Below are 19,574 nucleotides of genomic sequence, written 5' to 3' on the forward strand. Positions count from 1 at the left end.
AAAACATCTAATGTCATATTTATATGTTTAAAGGTTTACAAAGGAAAGATTGCGAATGGACAAATAGCTGCAATTAAACGCGCACAGCAAGGATCCATGCAAGGTGCAGCTGAGTTCAAGAATGAGATTGAACTCCTGTCCAGAGTGCATCACAAGAACCTAGTGAGCTTAGTAGGTTTCTGCTATGAACAAGGGGAGCAGATGTTGGTTTATGAGTATATTTCCAATGGGACACTCAGGGACAACTTGATGGGTATACTCTCTTCATCTTTACAACTATCTCCTAAACAAGGACATACGATTTAACCACTGCTAATCTTCAGGTAAAGGAGGGATACAGTTGGATTGGATGAAGAGACTTAAGATCGCAATTGGGTCTGCTAAAGGCCTGGCATACCTTCATGAACTTGCTGATCCACCAATTATTCACAGAGATATAAAATCAACCAATATACTTTTGGACGAAAGTCTAACTGCAAAGGTAGCTGATTTTGGTCTTTCGAAGCTAGTGTCTGACACGCAAAAGGGACATGTTTCTACCCAAGTGAAGGGAACATTGGTAAGTGATTCTGAGAATTATAAGTGCATAGTTTCTTTTGGGAAAACAAGATTTCTTGCTAATTTATCTTTTATATCGAAATACTAGGGTTATTTGGATCCTGAGTACTACATGACTCAACAGCTCTCCGAGAAGAGTGATGTCTATAGCTTCGGAGTTGTCATGCTAGAGCTATTAACTTCCAGGCAGCCCATAGAGAAGGGTAAGTACATTGTGCGTGAGATCAGGACCGCAATAGACCAGTATGATCAAGAGTACTATGGCTTGAAGAGCCTAATTGATCCAGCAATCAGGGATTCAGCTAAATTAGTTGGCTTCAGGAGATTCGTGCAATTGGCTATGGAATGTGTAGAAGAATCTGCTGCTGACCGCCCGACAATGAATGATGTGGTCAAGGAACTTGAGACCATTTTACAGAATGAAGGGGGGCCGTTGTTAAATTCAGCATCTTTGTCAACTGAACATTCTGGAGATGCAACAGGTAGAGGCCAAGAGGAACACTCTCCTATGAAAGATGACAGCAGCAGCAGCAGTGCTTTTGATTACAATAGTGTATATTCATACTCAGCTGTTGAACCAAAGTAGGAACTATGTATTGGTTTCTTGCTTATCTCTACTCATTGTTTTTGGTGCATGGTCCAAGTGAATAGAACACAAGACATTTATCGTACAATATTCATTTTCCTATCTGTTGATATAACCGAGGTGGAATATGTTATAAGCAGGCACTTGCAAATTGCTTTCTTAAGATATGACAAAGAGAATGATCTATCGATAATATCATAACATTCATGACCTGTTCTTTTTCTATCGATAACCTAAAATTAAAATGAATGATACTCCCTCTGTATAAGAGCGTTTAGATCACTATAGTGATCACTACTTTAGTGATCTAAATGCTCTTATATTTCTTTAAAGAGGGGGTATCTGCTAAAAGGAAGAACATTGTGCATCTCCAGCATACAGTTCCAATCCATCATCAAGCCTATAAACATCCTTCACTGACTTGAATCGTTCATCCGATTTCTGATTTGAATAATTAGCGGATGAAATCTCAACAGTTTTTTTTTTTCAAAACGACAAAATGCCATTTCACAACATATATTTAACCATTAATGGCCACTTTTTTTAGTAAACTAATAGCCTCAGATTGGCCGTTGAGGTTAATGAATAACTGTGAAGTCTAAGGTCCTGTTGGAGTGAGGTCGTAAAGTGGTTGACATTGGCGGGTGGTCTGCAGATATAATACAGTATTAGTGAGAAAAACAATTTAGTCAACTATATTGTTGAAAAACAAAATTAGAAGATGCATTGTGACCGTGTACATTGAAGCATCTTTCTTATGATTGCATAACCAGTCACAAAGATAATACTGCCTCGATTACCATGCACCTTCACTGCACTTTTCTTATTGGAACATCAGTCAATAACTCTAGTCCCTACGTATAATGTCGCATCTGCACTCATTTGGCAAAATGGCACATCAAAGACATGTATGCCAAATGATAAAAACACAGATATTTTACCCTGAATAAATTTAAATTAAAAGGGGCAAAACGGGGAAGTACCTTTGCACAAATAATGGAAGAACAAACCAATGACTTTGTCACTATCAGAGCTTCCAAATCCTTGGCATTGTTATTTCAGCCCCCACCAACATATGTTGTACCAAAGAGATATAATATTATTAGCTACTTAACAAGAAAGTATATATCGGAATATAAGAATCACTTCATCACAGCGACGTTAATTTCAACCGAGAAAAGCCAAGGAACAGTTGTCCCAACTCCAAAGAGCATCCCGACTTCATCGTTTAAAGGAAACAGGTTGGTTGGATGAAAGCTGTTACCTGTATCAAGCCACCAAAGATCAAAGAAAAGCCTAGACCCGCGAAGGTCCTCAGCCCGTCTAGAAAAGGTCAAGAAATAGCACCCACGGAACAGTAAGTAATCCTTATGCAACTTGGTTGTTTTACTTGCCTTTCAATCACCTCGAGACCATCTCTCCCTTTTGGCAACAAAACCCGCAGCTGGTCCAAGTATCATGCAGAATACGCAAACAGGTACAAATTCGGACGACCTATTCTTGAGAAAATGTCCTTCCAAAGAGCAAGGCTTTGGCGTTCATCTTAGAATGCTCCTCCATTTGGGTTCTTGCAAAGAAGCTTTCACAACCAGCTTTGCAGTTTGTTGCCACTCTGAGTGTTTCTAAATTGTGATCCCCATAGGTAATCCCCATAGGCTCTGAGAATGGAGACATTGAGAAAGTTTCTGCTGCTGTTGATGCTGTTGGCCAGTATACCTGTGCGACTCTGTGATACAGATCCTCAAGATGGTAACTATGATAAATCTAATTCCTGTGCCTTTCTCTTCTTGGATTACTTTCATTGCAAAGATGTAGCTTGATCATATTGAAGGTGACAAGCCACACAAGTATTTAGATGAAATGTTTTCTATCTGCTATACTAGTATGAAAAATAATTTTGTTCTATCTACAAAATAGAGATGGCATTCAAGTGCATAATGCAATTGTACTATCATAAACACCATATCAAATAGTTCATTCAATATCATCTCCTTTCATATTCTCCAAGTTCGCAAATTTTCTTATTTATCTGCATAACATTAGCATGATGCAGAGCAACTGACAATAAAAGGAAGATATGGCACCATGCAGATAATATAGCTTAAGTCAGTGGTCTGTAAATTCCTGAATAATAACATCAATACGCATTGTCAGTGGCTGCTCTCCAGTCTTTCATCAGTGGATGGCAGGACTTCCCATCAAACTGGAAAGCATCAAATGATCCATGTGGTACACCATGGGACGGGGTTATGTGCGACAAGGGGCGGGTGACGTCACTGTGAGTACTAACTAATGATGTTTCAATTTCACCTATCATCCAGTTAAATTTGGCATCCCTGTTTCCAGGAGGCTTTCAGGCATTATTGACGCTCAAGGCACATTAAGCAACAGCATAGGCCAACTCAGTGAGCTTGTTTACCTGTGAGTTACGTACCCTTAAAATCATTCAAGTTTATTAATCATCATAATAAGACTACATTTTCTGCTTCAAATGTTGGAGTATATGTATATATCAGAAGATTCTGGAGACTTTGACTGCTTAAAGAAAACATGAACTGATGAACATGAATTCTTTGTTTCCAGATGGTAAAGTTGCAGAGCTTATAACATTTTAACAGAGAAGATATGAGCTATACTAATAAAACAAAAACCTGACGTTACATAAGTAGCAAAAGTTTAGAAAAAAGAACTGGCTAATTTACCTTGATAAAATATAATATACTGTTTTTGCTCATACTTTAGGGTGCTTGCAGGGATCTCTCCTACAACATTGGAATTGGTGGCCCACTGCCTGATGCTATCGGGAATCTCAAGAAGCTTAAAACACTGTATGCCTACATGACCATTAGCAAATCCTTATCTTGCATATTTGGGATACATCAATCACTGGCCTACCCTACTGCATTGTACTTCTCAGGATCTTGGCTGGCTGCAGCTTCACAGGAGGCATCCAAGAGTTAGGAAACTTGCCGCAGCTCTTGTTCTTGTAAGAACTATTAGAACATACAAATCCTTAGTCATACTCACATTATTATTAAGCTCTGCTGCTACTTTCGTTGTACTAATGAGATGAATTTTCTCTGCAATAATTTCTCTGTAGGGCGCTGAATTCAAACAACTTCACAGGCGGAATTCCTCCATCGTTTGGTTTACTCTCAAACCTCTTTTGGCTAGACCTGGCAGATAACCAGCTTTCTGGACCTATTCCAATTTCCTCAGGTGGTTCTCCAGGACTTGACCTACTTACACACACCAAACATTTGTAAGTCCCTCTAACATTTATTCCTTCAGCCTGAATCAAGAATGCATGATCAATATGAAGTGTTAAGTCACTTTTTGTAACTGAAATTTAAGTCGCTTTGTTTTTCATACCATACTGATGCTTATCTCCAATAAATCAACAGCCATTTTAACAAGAATCAGTTAAGTGGTAGTCTTGCTGGCCTCTTCAACTCTAGCATGATCCTCGAGCACATGTAAGGAAGTACCAATTTTCATTTTTAGTAGCACTACACATGTTACACTGACTACTTTGTTGAACTTCCACAGATTATTTGACCACAATCAATTGTCTGGTCCTATCCCGCCTGAGCTTGGTGGCATCGCAACCCTCAAAATCATGTAAGTATATGGGCAATGTCTTTCTTCCAACATATTCTAGTTGCTATTGTTGAACCCCTTTGCATCTTCCATAGCCGATTAGACAGGAACAATTTCACAGGAGAAGTTCCAGCCAACATCAGCAAGCTAGACAACCTAAATCTCCTGTAAGTAGCGTGAATTGTGATAACCCGTAACCAAAAAGAATAATATATTTATCTCATGTGGTGTAATTCTTTTTCTGCAGCAATTTAGCAAACAACCAGCTGAATGGGACAATACCAGATCTCAGTAGCCTGAGCAAACTAAACGTGGTGTAAGAAACGTCTGCATTGTTTTCTGCAAACTTCTATGATGTACACTGTTCTGATCAATTTTATCTGCACACCCAGGGACTTAAGCAACAATTTGTTCGATCCATCAGTAGCACCGAACTGGTTCTCAACTTTACAGTCTCTTACTTCAGTGTGAGTAAATTAATACTGTGCACTACTGATCATCTGATGTTCCCTCACGGTAGTCATTAGTCAGTAATATGTTTCTCCCTCAATCACAATTTGTTACCTTGACACCTTAATATGCAGAGCAATAGAATCTGGAGGACTCTCCGGCCCAGTTCCCAAAAGGCTCTTCACCCTATCCAATCTGCAGCGAGTGTAATTTTTCTGGCGACATGTAACAGAAATGAATTATCGTGAACATAGAAATTTCTCATGTTTTCCGCTTTTTCGCTGATCAGACAGTATACTAAGCAACAACGCACTGAATGAAACACTAGAGATGACTGGCAACATCACCCAACAACTGAAGATTGTGAATCTCCTTAACAATCGCATATTTGCAGTCAACATAACACCAAGCTACAACAAGACCCTTGTGTGAGCAGTACCTGCATATTCTAGAACCAAGATCTAAACATTCCCTCTGTATTCCATTAATTCACTAGCATTGCCTTTTCACCTATTCGCAGACTTGTGGGGAATCCTGTGTGCTTGGATTCAGATTCCTCGAGTCGCTTCTTTTGCAGCCTTCAGCAAGAGGGCCTGATATCATACAGCACCGATATAACCCAATGTGGTTCAACCACATGTTCCGGTGATCAAAGTCTAGACCCTGCAACTTGCAGTTGTGCCTATCCTTACACAGGCAAGATGATCTTCAGAGCGCCATTGTTCGCTGACCCGAGTGACAGAACGACTTTTCAGCAACTGGAAACTAGTCTCTGGAAAGAGCTGGGACTGCACCCTGGTGCAGTTTTCCTTTCTGATATCTATTTCAGCAGTGATGACTACCTCCAAGTCCAAGTGAGCCTCTTTCCATCAACAGGGACATCTTTTGCTACGTCAGAACTGATAAGGATTGGCTTTGCTTTTAGCAACCAAACTTATAAGCCACCAAATATTTTTGGACCTTATTACTTCATTGGAGATACATATGTCTCATTTTCAGGTATCCAACATCATCAATGTAAATTATGTCCATGTTTACATAAGAAATTCACTGGTACTTCCTATCTCAGGTGGTGCTGGCAGTGGGAAATCTCAAATGAGCAAACGTGCTATAGCTGGAACTGCAGTAGGCTGCAGTTTTCTTCTGCTTGCCCTAATGTCCGGGGCGACATTTGCTATACTGAAAAAGAGAAGGCCAGAACAATCATCAGGACGAGCAAATCCATTCGGTAAGGCTCCAAAGAATGTGAATTGCAATTCCAACTATGCAGCTGTCGATTCTGCCGAGACATGACACTATATATTACTAGAATTGACAAAGATTGCAGATAACTAAGTAGATACATAGCACATTATAACACAACAAAGCAATAACAACTGGGCCCTTTTTTTCTTGCAACCCCACTGTTAGGTGTCCAAGCTTACAACCGTTCATACTAATGGTTCTAACAGCAAGCGCTTAGCTAACAGATACTCACAGTCACAGCAGTGATAAAGGGAAAACTGACAAACTTTTGAAGATTGCTGAAACTTTACTGATTTTACTCCATTTGCATCTAAATTTAAGCTTCATGGGGAGTTGCTCAAAAAGATAGTGGAGGTGCTCCACAGCTCAAAGGAGCCAGGTTCTTCTCTTTTGATGAACTGAAGAACTGCACCAACAATTTCTCAGAAAATCATGAAATAGGATCAGGAGGCTACGGAAAGGTAAATAACTACATAGTTATTGATTAACATTCTTCCAAGAAGATTGACATACAGCTAATCTAACGGTTTACCTCATGTGAAAGGTTTACAAGGGAACGATTGAAGATGGAACAGGTGTTGCAATAAAAAGAGCGGAGTATGGATCAAAGCAAGGTGCGGTGGAGTTCAAGAATGAGATTGAACTGCTGTCCAGGGTTCATCACAGGAACCTAGTAAGCCTGATAGGATTTTGCTATGAACAAGGGGAGCAGATGCTGGTGTACGAATATGTTTCTAATGGTACATTGCGAGAGAACTTGCAAGGTATGCATACAGAGATAGTTCACAAGCCTAAAAGTAAGTACATTTTGTGTTTCTTCTCCTTCACAACTTGCAATTTTGACTCAGCAAGGGGAATTTACCTGGACTGGAAGAAGAGGCTCAGGATTGCTCTTGGCTCAGCTAGAGGACTAGCGTATCTTCACGAACTTGCTGATCCACCTATTATCCACAGAGATATCAAGTCCACAAATATCCTTTTGGATGACAATCTTAAAGCAAAGGTTGCTGATTTTGGTCTGTCGAAGCTAGTTGCGGATACCGAAAAGGGACACGTTTCTACTCAAGTCAAGGGAACACTTGTAAATGCTCTGCTTACCATTGTCTGCCAATTTGTGTACAGATTTCATTGGTTACTCTTATGCTTGACGGCTACATTTCATTTCGTAGGGCTATCTGGACCCCGAGTACTACATGACGCAGCAGCTATCGGAGAAGAGCGACGTCTACAGCTTCGGTGTCGTCATGCTTGAGCTACTAAGCGCCAGGTTGCCCATAACAAAGGGCAGATACATCGTCCGGGAGTTCAGGATTGCCATAGATCCCAACGAGCACGACTACTACGGCTTGCAGGGCATCATCGACCCGGCCATCCACGACGCCGCCAAGTCCGCCGGGTTCAGAAGGTTCGTGCAGCTGGCCATGGAGTGTGTGGAGGAGTCGGCTTCAAAACGGCCCACGATGAGCTCGGTGGTGAAGGAAATCGAGACGATGCTCCACAATGAGGGCCTGAGCTCATCCGGCTCGTCTGTCACGGAGTTCGAGCACGCAGGGCAAGCCACCGGAGGCCCATACGGCGGTGCGGTGGTTGTGACCGGATCGAGCAGCAGCAGCAGCATCATATCGGAAGAACCATCCCGGTCCCACCGTGGAACTCGGCACTAAGCTCCCCGCACGCTCTTTGCCTACTCGGTGGACATTTTATGGACATTTTTTTTCCTAATCAGTCGTTGGAACTTGCAATCCGCCCAAATTTGAAGGCCATGGCTCGAATGCCCGATTGGCTTCAGACCAGATCAACCAACGTCGACGGTGAATTCGTCTGTGTAACGTTAAATAAAGCAATGGCTAATGGAATCGAAGCTGCTCTGAACTCGTGATGCTAGATCGCAGAAACCCATGGCTTCGAATTAAGAGCGCGTTTGGATTTGCGGCCGTTGGTGTGTTAGGGCAGGGGTTTCGACGAGCGTGAGGGAGGGGAAATGCGGACGAACCTGGTCGGTCGGTGAGGCGGACACGGCCGGCGGCCGGCGGCGCGGAGGGCCGTGCCCCGTGCGTGTGGGCGTGCGCTTTGGAGGGGTTCGTCTCTGCTCCGCTCCGTCTTCCAAGGGGAAAATATCGGTGCACCGGAGTTTGTGGTGCTATGCACCTAAATCACGTTGCGCTATTAATTAAATTATTTAAAAAATTCTGGAATTTTTTTAGCACATGCACATAATAAGGGAAACGTTTGGGGTCGGGGCACCGGCGGAACATTGGGCCAGTCTCCCTCTTTCTCGCGTCTCCTTCATCGCAGCTCCCCCACATCTCGCGCAGCTCGCCGGGGCGCGCGCCGCCCTCTTCTTCTGCCCCCTCCACCCTACCCCTTCCTCATCCCTTCCCCCTCCCCCCCTCCCCTACTCGCCCCCCGGTCGCAGCACCACGTCTCCCCTCCCCGCTCGAAGCTTCCATGGTTTTCCCGGTGACCATCCCATCTCGCCGGCGACCGAGGGGCGGTGACCACGGGAGATGCTGCAACTGGGGGCGACGGGGTGCTACCACGGCGACGCGCTACCTCGCAGCATTGGAGCTCTGCCTACCTCGCCGGACCCGGCCACGCCGGAGCTGCAACCAGCCATGGCAGACTACACCCCCACGGCGATTTTTTTGCTGAAACTGGTTGTAGCAAATTCAATCGCCGGTGGTAGCAAAAATCTACTACGGTTGCAGCAAAACAGTGTCATCGTCATCGCGGGGTCGCAGCTGAGATAAGAAGTTTGAAGCTTTTTTCAATGCGGTTGTAACTTTTATTATTGTCGGTTGCAACTTTTCGTTTTTCGTCCATGGCTTCGTTTCCACGGTTGAAACTTTTTTATAGTCGGATGAAGCTTTTTTCATCGCTAGATGAAGCTTTTTCTATCACCGGTTGTAACTTTTCGTCCATGCCTTCGTTTCCACGGTTGAAACTTTTTGTATAGTCAGATGAAGCTTTTTTCATCGCTAGATGAAGCTTTTTCTGTCACCGGTTGTAACTTTTCGTCCATGCCTTCGTTTCCACGGTTGAAACTTTTTTTATAATCGGATGAAGCTTTTTTCATCGCTAGATGAAGCTTTTTCTGTCACCGGTTGTAACTTTTCTTGGTCATCCATAGCTCCAGTCGTATACTGGTTGAAGCTTTTTTGTAGCCGGTTGAAGCTTTTCCTATCGCTAGTTGTAGCTTTTTTTCGTCGTAGTTTGCAGCACTGGGCATCTCCCTGGGCGCTCGATTTTTTTTGTTCGCAAGCGGGGGATGAGCGCCGGCGAGCACACCGGTGAGCTCCGGTCGTCGCCACCGGAGCTGCAATGGTGGCCATGGAAGCTACAACCGCAGGGATTTGCTATTGCATGGGGCGAAGCCGGTGAAGAGGATGGTCGCCGAGGACTGGGACCGGGGCGACCGGCGACCAGGGCGGCCGGGAAAGACGGCCGGCGAGGACGGCGACCAGGGACGAGGAGGGCAGGCGAGGGAGGAGCGGCGACGAGGGGGAACGCGGAGCGGCCGGCAAGATGCGGTTCGCGAGAGGAAGACGACGCTCGTTACGCGCTCGCGAGAGGAAGACGACGATCTGGTTGGATAAGGATCGAACGGCTCGGGACGGACCGATCTGACGGCTAGGGTGCGACCGGCCGAAACGTTTGGCCAGCGCACCGACGCCTAACATCGCCCTAATATCAATACAGGTTGCCACAAAATTTCAAGTCAAAACTCGAAACACAACTAAAAAAACAAAAGTGGCAAATCCAATGATGAATAGTGCGTACAATAACTTTGGCTTTAGATTTAGTCCATTATCACACTGATGTCAAATTTGTCATTTTTGTATCTTAAAAAATGTTTCAAATTTTGATATGAAACTTTGTGACACCATACATTGTTGTTGTGTTAATGTGCTAGGTTTTTTCAGATTTTTTAAAAATGTTCTATGGCATCCGGTGCATCGGTAGCACCACAAGTGCCGGTGCACCGGATACATTCCCGTCTTCCACCTCCGCGTCGGCTCTCCGTGCCGTGACCCAAAGGATCCGAACACCGGGCCCAACACGCCGACCCAACCCAAACAGCATCCGCTCGATGATGCATTTATGGCCCAAATTTGATTCGGTTTACGCCCACACGGACATGAGGCGCGCGTCCGTTCGATGTCCATTGCAGGCCCATAAATTGGTCGGACAACCACCGCATGCGGGCGTAATAAATGTTGCCACCTAACTCGGGCTCGTATGACAGCGTGTGGAAGCATCCGGTGCATCGTCGTTTTTAAATGCAAGCGTGGGGGCGACCTCATCCACTTCTCCTCCGTCCACATCTGGCCACACGTGCTTCCTCGCCGGCGACCACAAAACCCTAGCTCGCCATGGGGTTGTTCAGCAAGAACAAGGGAAAGCTCACCCCCGGCGCCAGCTTGTCCCGCGCGCCTTCTTCGTTGTCGTTGCCAACTCCTTCACGCGGCGGGCCACGGGAGAGGTTGTACATCCCGATGCACCAAGCGCGCTGGCACTAGCAGTACCGCTAGACACTGCCGTACTCAGATGTCGACCTACCCCACGGTTGGCATCTAGACCCGCACCGCATCCCCGTGTCGGCAGTGTCGCGGTCGCCGCGGGCGCACATAGAGAAGGTGTGCCGGTGTCGCGCCCTCCTTACGCCAGAGCAGCGGCGTCTCCCAGCCTACGCGTGGGACTCCCCCAACTGGGTGGCCTGGTTCGCGATGGAGCAAGGCGTTGCCCGCTGCGGTGGTGAAGGAAATATGCAATGGAGGCAATAATAAAGTTGTTATTTTATATTTTCTTATTCAAAGATTTATTATTCATGCTAGAAATGTATTGATCGGAAACTTAAATACATGTGTGAATACATAAATAAATACCGTGTCCCTAGTGAGCCTCTACTAGACTAGCTCGTTGATCAAAGATGGTTAAGGTTTCCTAACCATGGACATGTGTTGTCATTTGATAACGGGGTCACATCATTAGGAGAATGATGTGATGGATAAGACCCATCCGTTAGCTTAGCATATGATCGTTCAGTTTATTGCTACTGCTTTCTTAATGTCAAATACATGTTCCTTCGACCATGAGATCATACAACTCCCGGATACCGGAGGGATACCTTGTGTGCTATCAAACGTCACAACATAACTGGGTGATCATAAAGATGCTCTATAGGTATCTCCGAAGGTGTCTGTTGAGTTGGCGTGAATCGAGATTGAGATTTGTCACTCCGTGTATCGGAGAGGTATCTCTGGGCCCTCTCGGTAATACACATCACAAGAAGCTTGCAAGCAAAGTGACTAAGGAGTTAGTTGCAAGATGATGTATTACGGAAAGAGTAAAGAGACTTGCAGGTAACGAGATTGAACTAGGTATAGAGATACTGACGATCGAATCTCGGGCAAGTAACATACCGACAGACAAAGGGAATTACGTATGTTGTCATAAAGGTTCAACCGATAAAAGATCTTCATAGAATATGTAGGAATTAATATGAGCATCCAGGTCGCGCTATTGGTTATTGACCGGAGAGGTGTCTCAGTCATGACTACATAATTTCCGACCCCGCAGGGTCGCACGCTTAACATTCATTGACGCTAGAGTAGTATTGGGATATTTGATGAGTGGTAACCAAATGTTGTTCGGAGTCCCGAATGAGATCCCGGACATCACGAGGAGTCTCAGAATGGTCGAGAGGTAAAAATTTATATATGGGAAGTCATATTTTGGGTTCCAGAAAAAGGTGCATTTTTTGGTATTGTACCGGAAAGCTTCTAGAAAGTTCCAGAGGATTCCGGAGGGGTCCGAAAGTCCACAAGTGAGTCCACCACAACCCAAGGGCTAGAATGGGCTGCGGGGAGGCGCCTTGGCCTTATTGGGCTAGGCGCACCAAGTCCCTCAAAAGCCCATGTGGCTAGGGAGGGCAAAAAAAGGAGTTCTAGTAGGAATAGGATTGGACTTGGAGTCCAAGTCCTCTCCCCTTAGCTGCGCCTTAGGGCTTGGAGGGGTTGTTTCCCATGCTCCTCCACCTATATATAGAGGGAAGGGGTGTCCCAAGAGGACACACATAGCCCTTGGCATCCCTTTCTCTCCCGTTACTCAATAGTTCCACCGCCTCATCCCGTCGATGCTTAGCGAAGCGTTGTTGGTACTTCACCACCATCACCACCATGCCATCGTGTTGGTTGTGATCCCATCTACTTCTCCTCTCCCGCTTGCTGGATCAAGAAGGAGGAGACGTCATCGAGCCGCACGTGTGCTAAACTCAGAGGTGTCGTCCGTTCGGCACTAGATCGGTTGGATCATGATCGGATCGCGAAGAGTACGACTACATCAACCGTGTGATAAACGCTTTCGCTAACGGTCTACAAGGTTACGTAGACACACTCTCCCCTCTTGTAGCTATGCATCTCCATGGATATATCTTGCGTGTGTGTAGAAATTTTTTTATTTTCCATGTAACGTTTCCCAACAGTGGCATCAGAGGCAGATCTATGCGTAGATGACATGCATGAGTAAAACACAAAGAGTTGTGGGCAGTAATAGTCATACTGCTTACCACCAACGTCTTATTTTGATTCAGCGGTATTCTGGGATGAAGCGGCCTGGACCAACCTTACATGTCCACGCACATGAGACCGGTTCCATCGACTGACATGCAACTAGGTTTGCATAAAGGTGACTGGCGGGTGTCTATTTCTCCTACTTTAGTTGTATCGAATTTGACTACGGCCAGTCATTGAATAAGGTTAAAACAACAAACCTGACAAATCGTCGTTTTGGTTTTTGCCGTAGGTAAAAATGGTTCTTGCTAGAAACCCGTAGCAGCCACGTAAAACTTGCAACAACAAAGTAGAGGACGTCTAACTTGTTTTTGTGGGGTATGATGTGATGTGATATGGTCAAGACATGATGTGATATACATTATTGTATGAGATGATCATGTTTTGTAAGATATCAGGCAACCGACGGGAGCCTTATGGTTGTCTCATTATTGTATGAAATGCAAACGCCATGTAATTGCTTTACTTTATAGCTATGAGTTAGCAATAGTTATGGAAGCAATAGTTGGCGAGACGACCATGACGCAATGATGGAGATCAAGGTGTCGAGCAGGTGACAATGGAAATCATGACATGCCTTGGAGATGGAGATCAAAAGCACATGATGATGATGGCCATATCATGTTACATATTTTGATTGCATGTGATGTTTATCTTATATGCATCTTATTTTGCTTAGAACGACGGTAGCATTATAAGATGATCCCTTCACTAAATTTCAAGGTAAAAGTGTTCTTCCTGAGTATGCACCGTTGTGAAAGTTCGTCGTTTCGAGACACCACGTGATGATCGGGTGTGATAGACTCTATGTTCACATACAACGGGTGTAAGACAGTTTCACACATGCAGAATACTTGGGTTAAACTTGACGAGCCTAGCATGTACATACATGGTCTCGGAACACTGGAGATCGAAAGGTCGAACGTGAATCATATAGTAGATATGATCAACATAGAGATGTTCACCATTGATGACTACCCCATCTCATGTCATGATCGGACATTGGGTTAGTTGATTTGGATCATGTATCACTTAGATGACTTGAGGGGTGTCTATTTAAGTGGGAGTTCTTAAGTAATTTGATTAATTGAACTTAATTTTTCATGAACTTAGTCCTAATAGTATTTGCAGATCTATGTTGTAGATCAATAGCCCGCGATATAGCTCCCCTATTTTTGATATATTCCTAGAGAAAAATAAGTTGAAAGGTGATAGTAGCAATGATGCGGACTTGGTCCGTGATCTGAGGGTTATCCTCATTGCTGCACAGAAGAATTATGTCATTGATGCACCGCTAGGTGACATACCTATTGCAGGAGCAGAAGTAGACGTTATGAATGTTTGCCAAGCTCGGCATGATGACTACCTGATAGTTTAGTGCGCCATGATTTAAGGCTTAGAACTGGGACCTCAAAAACGTTTTGAACGCCATGGAGCATATGAGATGTTCCAAGAGTTGAAATTGGTATTTCAGACTCATGCCCGTGTCGAGAGGTATAAAACCTCTGACAAGTAATTTGCCTACAAGATGGAGGAGAATAGCTCAGCCAGTGAGCATGTGCTCAGAACGTCTGGGTACTACAATTGCTTGAATCAAGTGGGAGTTAATCTTCCAGATAAGATAGTGATTGACAAAGTTCTCTAGTCACTGTCACCAAGCTACCAGAACTTCGTGATGAATTATAATATGCAAGGGATGACAAAAATGATTCCCAAGCTCTTCGCGATGCTGAAAATGGTGAAGGTAGAAATCAAGAAAGAGCATCAAGTGTTGATGGTTAACAAGACCACTAGTTTCAAGAAAAAGGGCGAGGGAAGGAAAGGGAACTTCAAGAAGAAGAACAAGCAAGTTGCCACTCCCGTGAAGAAGCCCAAAGCTGGACCCAAGCCTGAAACTGAGTGCTTCTAACGCGAAGGAAATGGTCACTGGAAGTGGAACTGCCCCAAAAACTTGGCGGATAAGAAAGATGGCAAAGTGAACAAAGGTATATTTGACATACATGTTATTGATGTGTATTTTACTAGTATTCGAAGTAATTCCTGGTATTTGATACCGGTTCAGTTGCTAAGATTAGTAACTTGAAACAGGAGTTGTAGAGACTAGTAAAAAGCGAGGTGACAATGTGTGTTGGAAATGATTCCAAGGTTGATATGATCACCATCGCACACTCCCTCTACCTTCGGGATTCGTGTTGAACCTAAATAAATGTTATTTGGTGTTTGCGTTGATCATGAATATGATTAGATCATGTTTATTGCAATACGGTTATTCATTTAAGTTGGAGAATAATTCTTATTCTGTTTACATGAATAAAACCTTCTATGGTCATACACCCAATGTGAATGGTTTATTGAATCTCGATCGTAGTAATACACATATTTATACTATTGATGCCAAAAGATGCGAAGTTGATAATGATAGTGCAACTTATATGCGGCACTACCATTTAGGTCATATTGGTGTAAAGCGCATGAAGAATCTCCAAGCAGATGGACTTTTAGAATCACCTGATTATGAATCATTTGATACTTGCAAGCCATGCCTCATGGGAAACATGACTAAAACTCCGTTCTCCCGAACAATGGAGCAAGCTAATGACTTATTGGAAATAATACATACCGATGTGTGCGGTCTGATAATTGTTGAAGCACGCGGCGGGTATCGTCATTTTCTGACCTTCACAGATGATTTGAGCAGATATGGGTATATCTACTTGATAAAACATAAGTCTGAAACATTTGAAAAGTTCAAGGAATTTTAGAATAAAGTGGAGAATCATCGTAACAAGAAAATAAAGTTTCTATGATCTGGTCGCGGAGGCAAATATTTGAGTTACAATTTTGTCCTTCATTTGAAACAAAGTGGAATAGTTTTGCAACTCACGCCACTTGGAACACCACAATGTAATGGTGTGTTCGAACGTCATAACCGTACTTTATTAGATATGGTGCAATCTATGATGTCTCTTACCGAATTACCACTATCGTTTCGGGGTTATGCATTAGAGACAACTACATTCACGTTAAATAGGGCACCGTCTAAAAATCTGTTGAGACGATTGCTACCTCTTGAGCATGTGTTGGTTTTCCATTGAAGAGGAAAGGGTGATGCAGCAAAGTAGCATAAGTATTTCCCTCAGTTTTTGAGAACCAAGGTATCAGTCCAGTAGGAGATAACACACAAGTCACCTAGTAGCTGCACAAACAATCAAGAACGTCGCAACCAACAAGATAAAGGGGTTGTCAATCCCTTCACAGTCACTTGCAAAAGTGAGATCTGATAAAGATAGTAAGATAAATATTTTTGGTATTTTTGTTGTATATATTGGAAAGTAAAGATTGCAAAATAGTAAACGAGATGCGATGTAAATAAAAAGATATGCAATATAATAAGAAAGAGACCCCGGGGCCATAGGTTTCACTAGTGGCTTCTCTCATGATAGCATGTATTACAGTGGGTGAACAAATTACTGCCGAACAATTGATAGAAGAGCACATAGTTATGAGAATATCTAGACAATGATCATGAATATAGGCATCACGTCCGTGTTAAGTAGACCAAAACCATTCTGCATCTACTACTATTACTCCACACATCGACCGCTATCCAACATGCATCTAGAGTATTAAGTTCATAAGAACATAGTAATGCATTAAGCAAGATGACATGATGTAGAGGGATAAAATCAAGCAATATGGTATAAACCCCATCTTTTTATCCTCGATGGCAACAATACAATACGTGCCTTGCTGCCCCTACTGTCACTGGGAAAGGACACCACAAGATTGAACCTAAAGCTAAGTGAGGGAGTCCAGGACTAAGGGGTCCTCAGGCATCCGACCTGTTGGATATGGGCCGGACTGATGGGCTATGAAGATACAAGACCGAAGACTCTCACTCGTGTCCGGATGGGACTCTCCTTGGCGTGGATGGCTAGCTTGGCGTTTGGATAAGAAGATTCCTTTCTATGTAACTGACTTTGTACAACCCTAGTCCCCTTCGGTGTTTATATAAACTGGAGGGTTTATTCCACGGGGACGATCATAATCACATAGGCTAGACTTCTAGGGTTTTAGCCATTATGATCTCGTGGTAGATCAACTCTTGTAATACTCATATTCATCAAGATCAATCAAGCAGGAAGTAGGGTATTACCTCCATAGAGAGGGCCCGAACCTGGGTAAACATTGTGTCCCCTGTCTCTTGTTACCATCAACCTCAGACGCACAGTTCGGGACCCCATACCCGAGATCCGCCGGTTTTGACACCGACATTGGTGCTTTCATTGAGAGTTCCATTGTGCCATCATCAGAAGGTTCAATGGCTCCATCCATCATCTACAACAACGCTGCCCAGGGGGATGTCTTTCTTCCTGGACAGATCTTCATATTCGGCGGCTTCGCACTGCGAGCCAACTCACTTGGCCATCTAGAGCAGATCGACAGCTATGCCCCTGGCCGTCAGGTCAGGTTTGGAAGCTTGAACTACGTCACTGATATCCGCGCAGACTTGATCTTTGATGGATTTGAGCTCATGGCAGCCGCTCCCTGCCATCGCGATGAACATGACCTAGATCTATCATCGGACTATACCCAGGAGATTGCGCCTGTAAGTGCTCTGGCCCTAGACCCGGAGCAGCTTGCGCCATCCGAAGATGGGAGGCTTGACCCCGCCATGGAAGCCGCAGGCTCAGCGGCGTTGGGGCCGCACACATACCCAACCTCGAGCAGGATCTGCGTCACCGGACCCTCGGATTCATCTCCGGTCGCTGGCTCTGAACTGCGCGCATCCGCATCTGCCGAGCCTTACCCAACGCCGATCGTCGAATTCAGTTCCAGGGACATCTTCCGGCACTCACCTTTAGGCAATGTGCTAAACTCATTAAAAACCCTCTCTTTAGCAAGGGACTCACAACCAAAATATATCATGTTTGAACTGGGGGCTGATGACGGGGAATTTCGCTTCCCACCCACCTCCCACGTAATAGCCACTGTCAAAGATCTAACCAACATGCTCGACTACGACTCCAGAGACATCGACGATATGGACGACGATGCCGAAGAGGAGCAGGCCCAAAACCCGCCATTTACCGGGTGCTGGACGGCCACCTCCTCCTACAACGTATACATGGTGGATACACACAAGGAAGTTAACGGCGATGACAAAGAAGACCCAGTGGAAGATAAACCCCCTGTGATACAGCCAAAGCGCCGATGACAGCGGCGCCGCTCTAAGACACGACGTGAAAAAGACAACAATACCGATAGAGGAGAAAACAATACTCTAGACGATGCCGGAGACAATGAAGACCCCGCTGAGCCAGTTTCGGAACAAGCCGAACGAGAAGATGGGTGAGTTAGCCCTGACGAACAGGTTGCAAACGAAGACTCGTATGATAGTACTTATCTTCCACCCTCCGAGGACGAGGTGAGCCTCGGCGGCGAAGACTTTATTATGCCTGAGGAACCTCTCAAGCAGGAGCGCTTTAAGCAACATCTAATAGCCACTGCAAGGAGCATGAAAAAGAAGCAGCAATAGCTTCAAGCTGATCGAGATCTGCTCAACGGTAGATGGACTGATGTCTTGGCAGCAGAAGAATACGGCCTCGAGCGCCCAACCAAAAGTTACCCGAAGCATAAACTACTACCCTAATTTGATTACGAGGCACTTGAGCCCGCACCATCAATGCATAATGCGACTGATCGACCACCACGCAGCCGGGACAAAACGGCAATTCACGCCGACCACCGGCCCATCCTACCTCGCCGTAAGGGTAGAGAAAACTGCTCAGGAATACACGTATGATCTCCGGCAGGGCCTGAAGAATAAAGAAGGCCCAGGCAGATCGATCTACGGATCATGGGGGCGTGCCCGACGCGCGATGATGACCATCAAGCCGAACATGGTAAGCACAATTACGTCCGAGCCGAAAAACGCAAACGGACTCCATCCGAACTACGTCGTGACCTGGCCCGATATAGAGGCGCTGCACACCCTCTTTGCTTCACTGATGAAGTGATGGAGCACAAATTCCTAGAAGGGTTTAAACCCATGAACATCGAATCATAAGACGGAACAACAGATCCTGCAGTATGGATCGAATATTTTCTTCTCCATATCCACATGGCCCACGGTGATGACCTCCACGCCATCAAATACCTCCCACTAAAACTAAAGGGACCAGCGCGACACTGGCTAAAGAACCTTCCAGAGAACTCCGTTGGTAGCTAGGAAGACCTGGAAGACGCCTTTCGCGATAACTTCCATGGTACATATGTCCGGACACCAAATGCCGATGACTTAAGCCACAACATCCAGCAGCCCGGAGAGTCAGCCAGGAAGCTCTAGACTAGGTTCCTGATTAAAAAGAACCAAATTGTCGAGTGTCCGGAAGCCGAAGCCCTCGCAGCCTTTAAACACAGTGTCCGGAATGAGTGGCTCGCCCGCCACCTCGGTCAAGAAAAACCAAAATCCATGGCATCCCTTACCGCTCTAATGACCCGCTTTTGCGCGGGAGAAGACAGCTGGCTGGCTCATAGAAGCAACAGAGCCAACGATCCGG

General features: G+C 44.8%; 2 protein-coding genes and 1 long non-coding RNA gene across 3 annotated transcripts in view; 2 read left to right on the forward strand and 1 right to left on the reverse strand.

Moving 5' to 3' along the window:
- Positions 1-1,317, forward strand: part of LOC119272615 (probable leucine-rich repeat receptor-like protein kinase At5g49770) — a 4,918-nt gene extending 3,601 nt beyond the window's left edge. The window contains exons 13-15 of the mRNA XM_037554070.1: positions 34-253; positions 324-559; positions 647-1,317. Of these exons, the coding sequence (XP_037409967.1) occupies positions 34-253; positions 324-559; positions 647-1,144 (954 nt within the window). The 3' untranslated portion in view covers positions 1,145-1,317. The remainder of the gene's footprint in view (positions 1-33; positions 254-323; positions 560-646) is intronic.
- A 1,437-nt stretch (positions 1,318-2,754) lies between these two features.
- Positions 2,755-8,277, forward strand: LOC119269384 (probable leucine-rich repeat receptor-like protein kinase At5g49770). The gene is made up of 17 exons (XM_037551208.1): positions 2,755-2,893; positions 3,299-3,422; positions 3,491-3,565; positions 3,898-4,098; positions 4,245-4,406; positions 4,549-4,620; positions 4,694-4,765; positions 4,840-4,911; positions 4,992-5,060; positions 5,137-5,211; positions 5,488-5,622; positions 5,715-6,048; positions 6,194-6,422; positions 6,761-6,900; positions 6,984-7,203; positions 7,288-7,520; positions 7,609-8,277. The coding sequence occupies exons 1-17, from the start codon at positions 2,809-2,811 to the stop codon at positions 8,101-8,103; spliced, it is 2,793 nt and encodes a 930-aa protein (XP_037407105.1). The 5' UTR covers positions 2,755-2,808; the 3' UTR covers positions 8,104-8,277.
- On the reverse strand, positions 6,579-8,564 carry LOC119269386. Its single transcript, XR_005133588.1, has 3 exons — positions 8,433-8,564; positions 7,302-7,380; positions 6,579-6,845 (listed from the first exon to the last, which is right to left on the reverse strand). It is a non-coding gene; the product is annotated as an uncharacterized LOC119269386 (long non-coding RNA).
- Positions 8,565-19,574: the final 11,010 nt, after the last annotated feature.

The sequence above is a fragment of the Triticum dicoccoides genome, chromosome 3A (assembly GCF_002162155.2).
Source record: "Triticum dicoccoides isolate Atlit2015 ecotype Zavitan chromosome 3A, WEW_v2.0, whole genome shotgun sequence".
NCBI lineage: Eukaryota > Viridiplantae > Streptophyta > Magnoliopsida > Poales > Poaceae > Triticum > Triticum dicoccoides.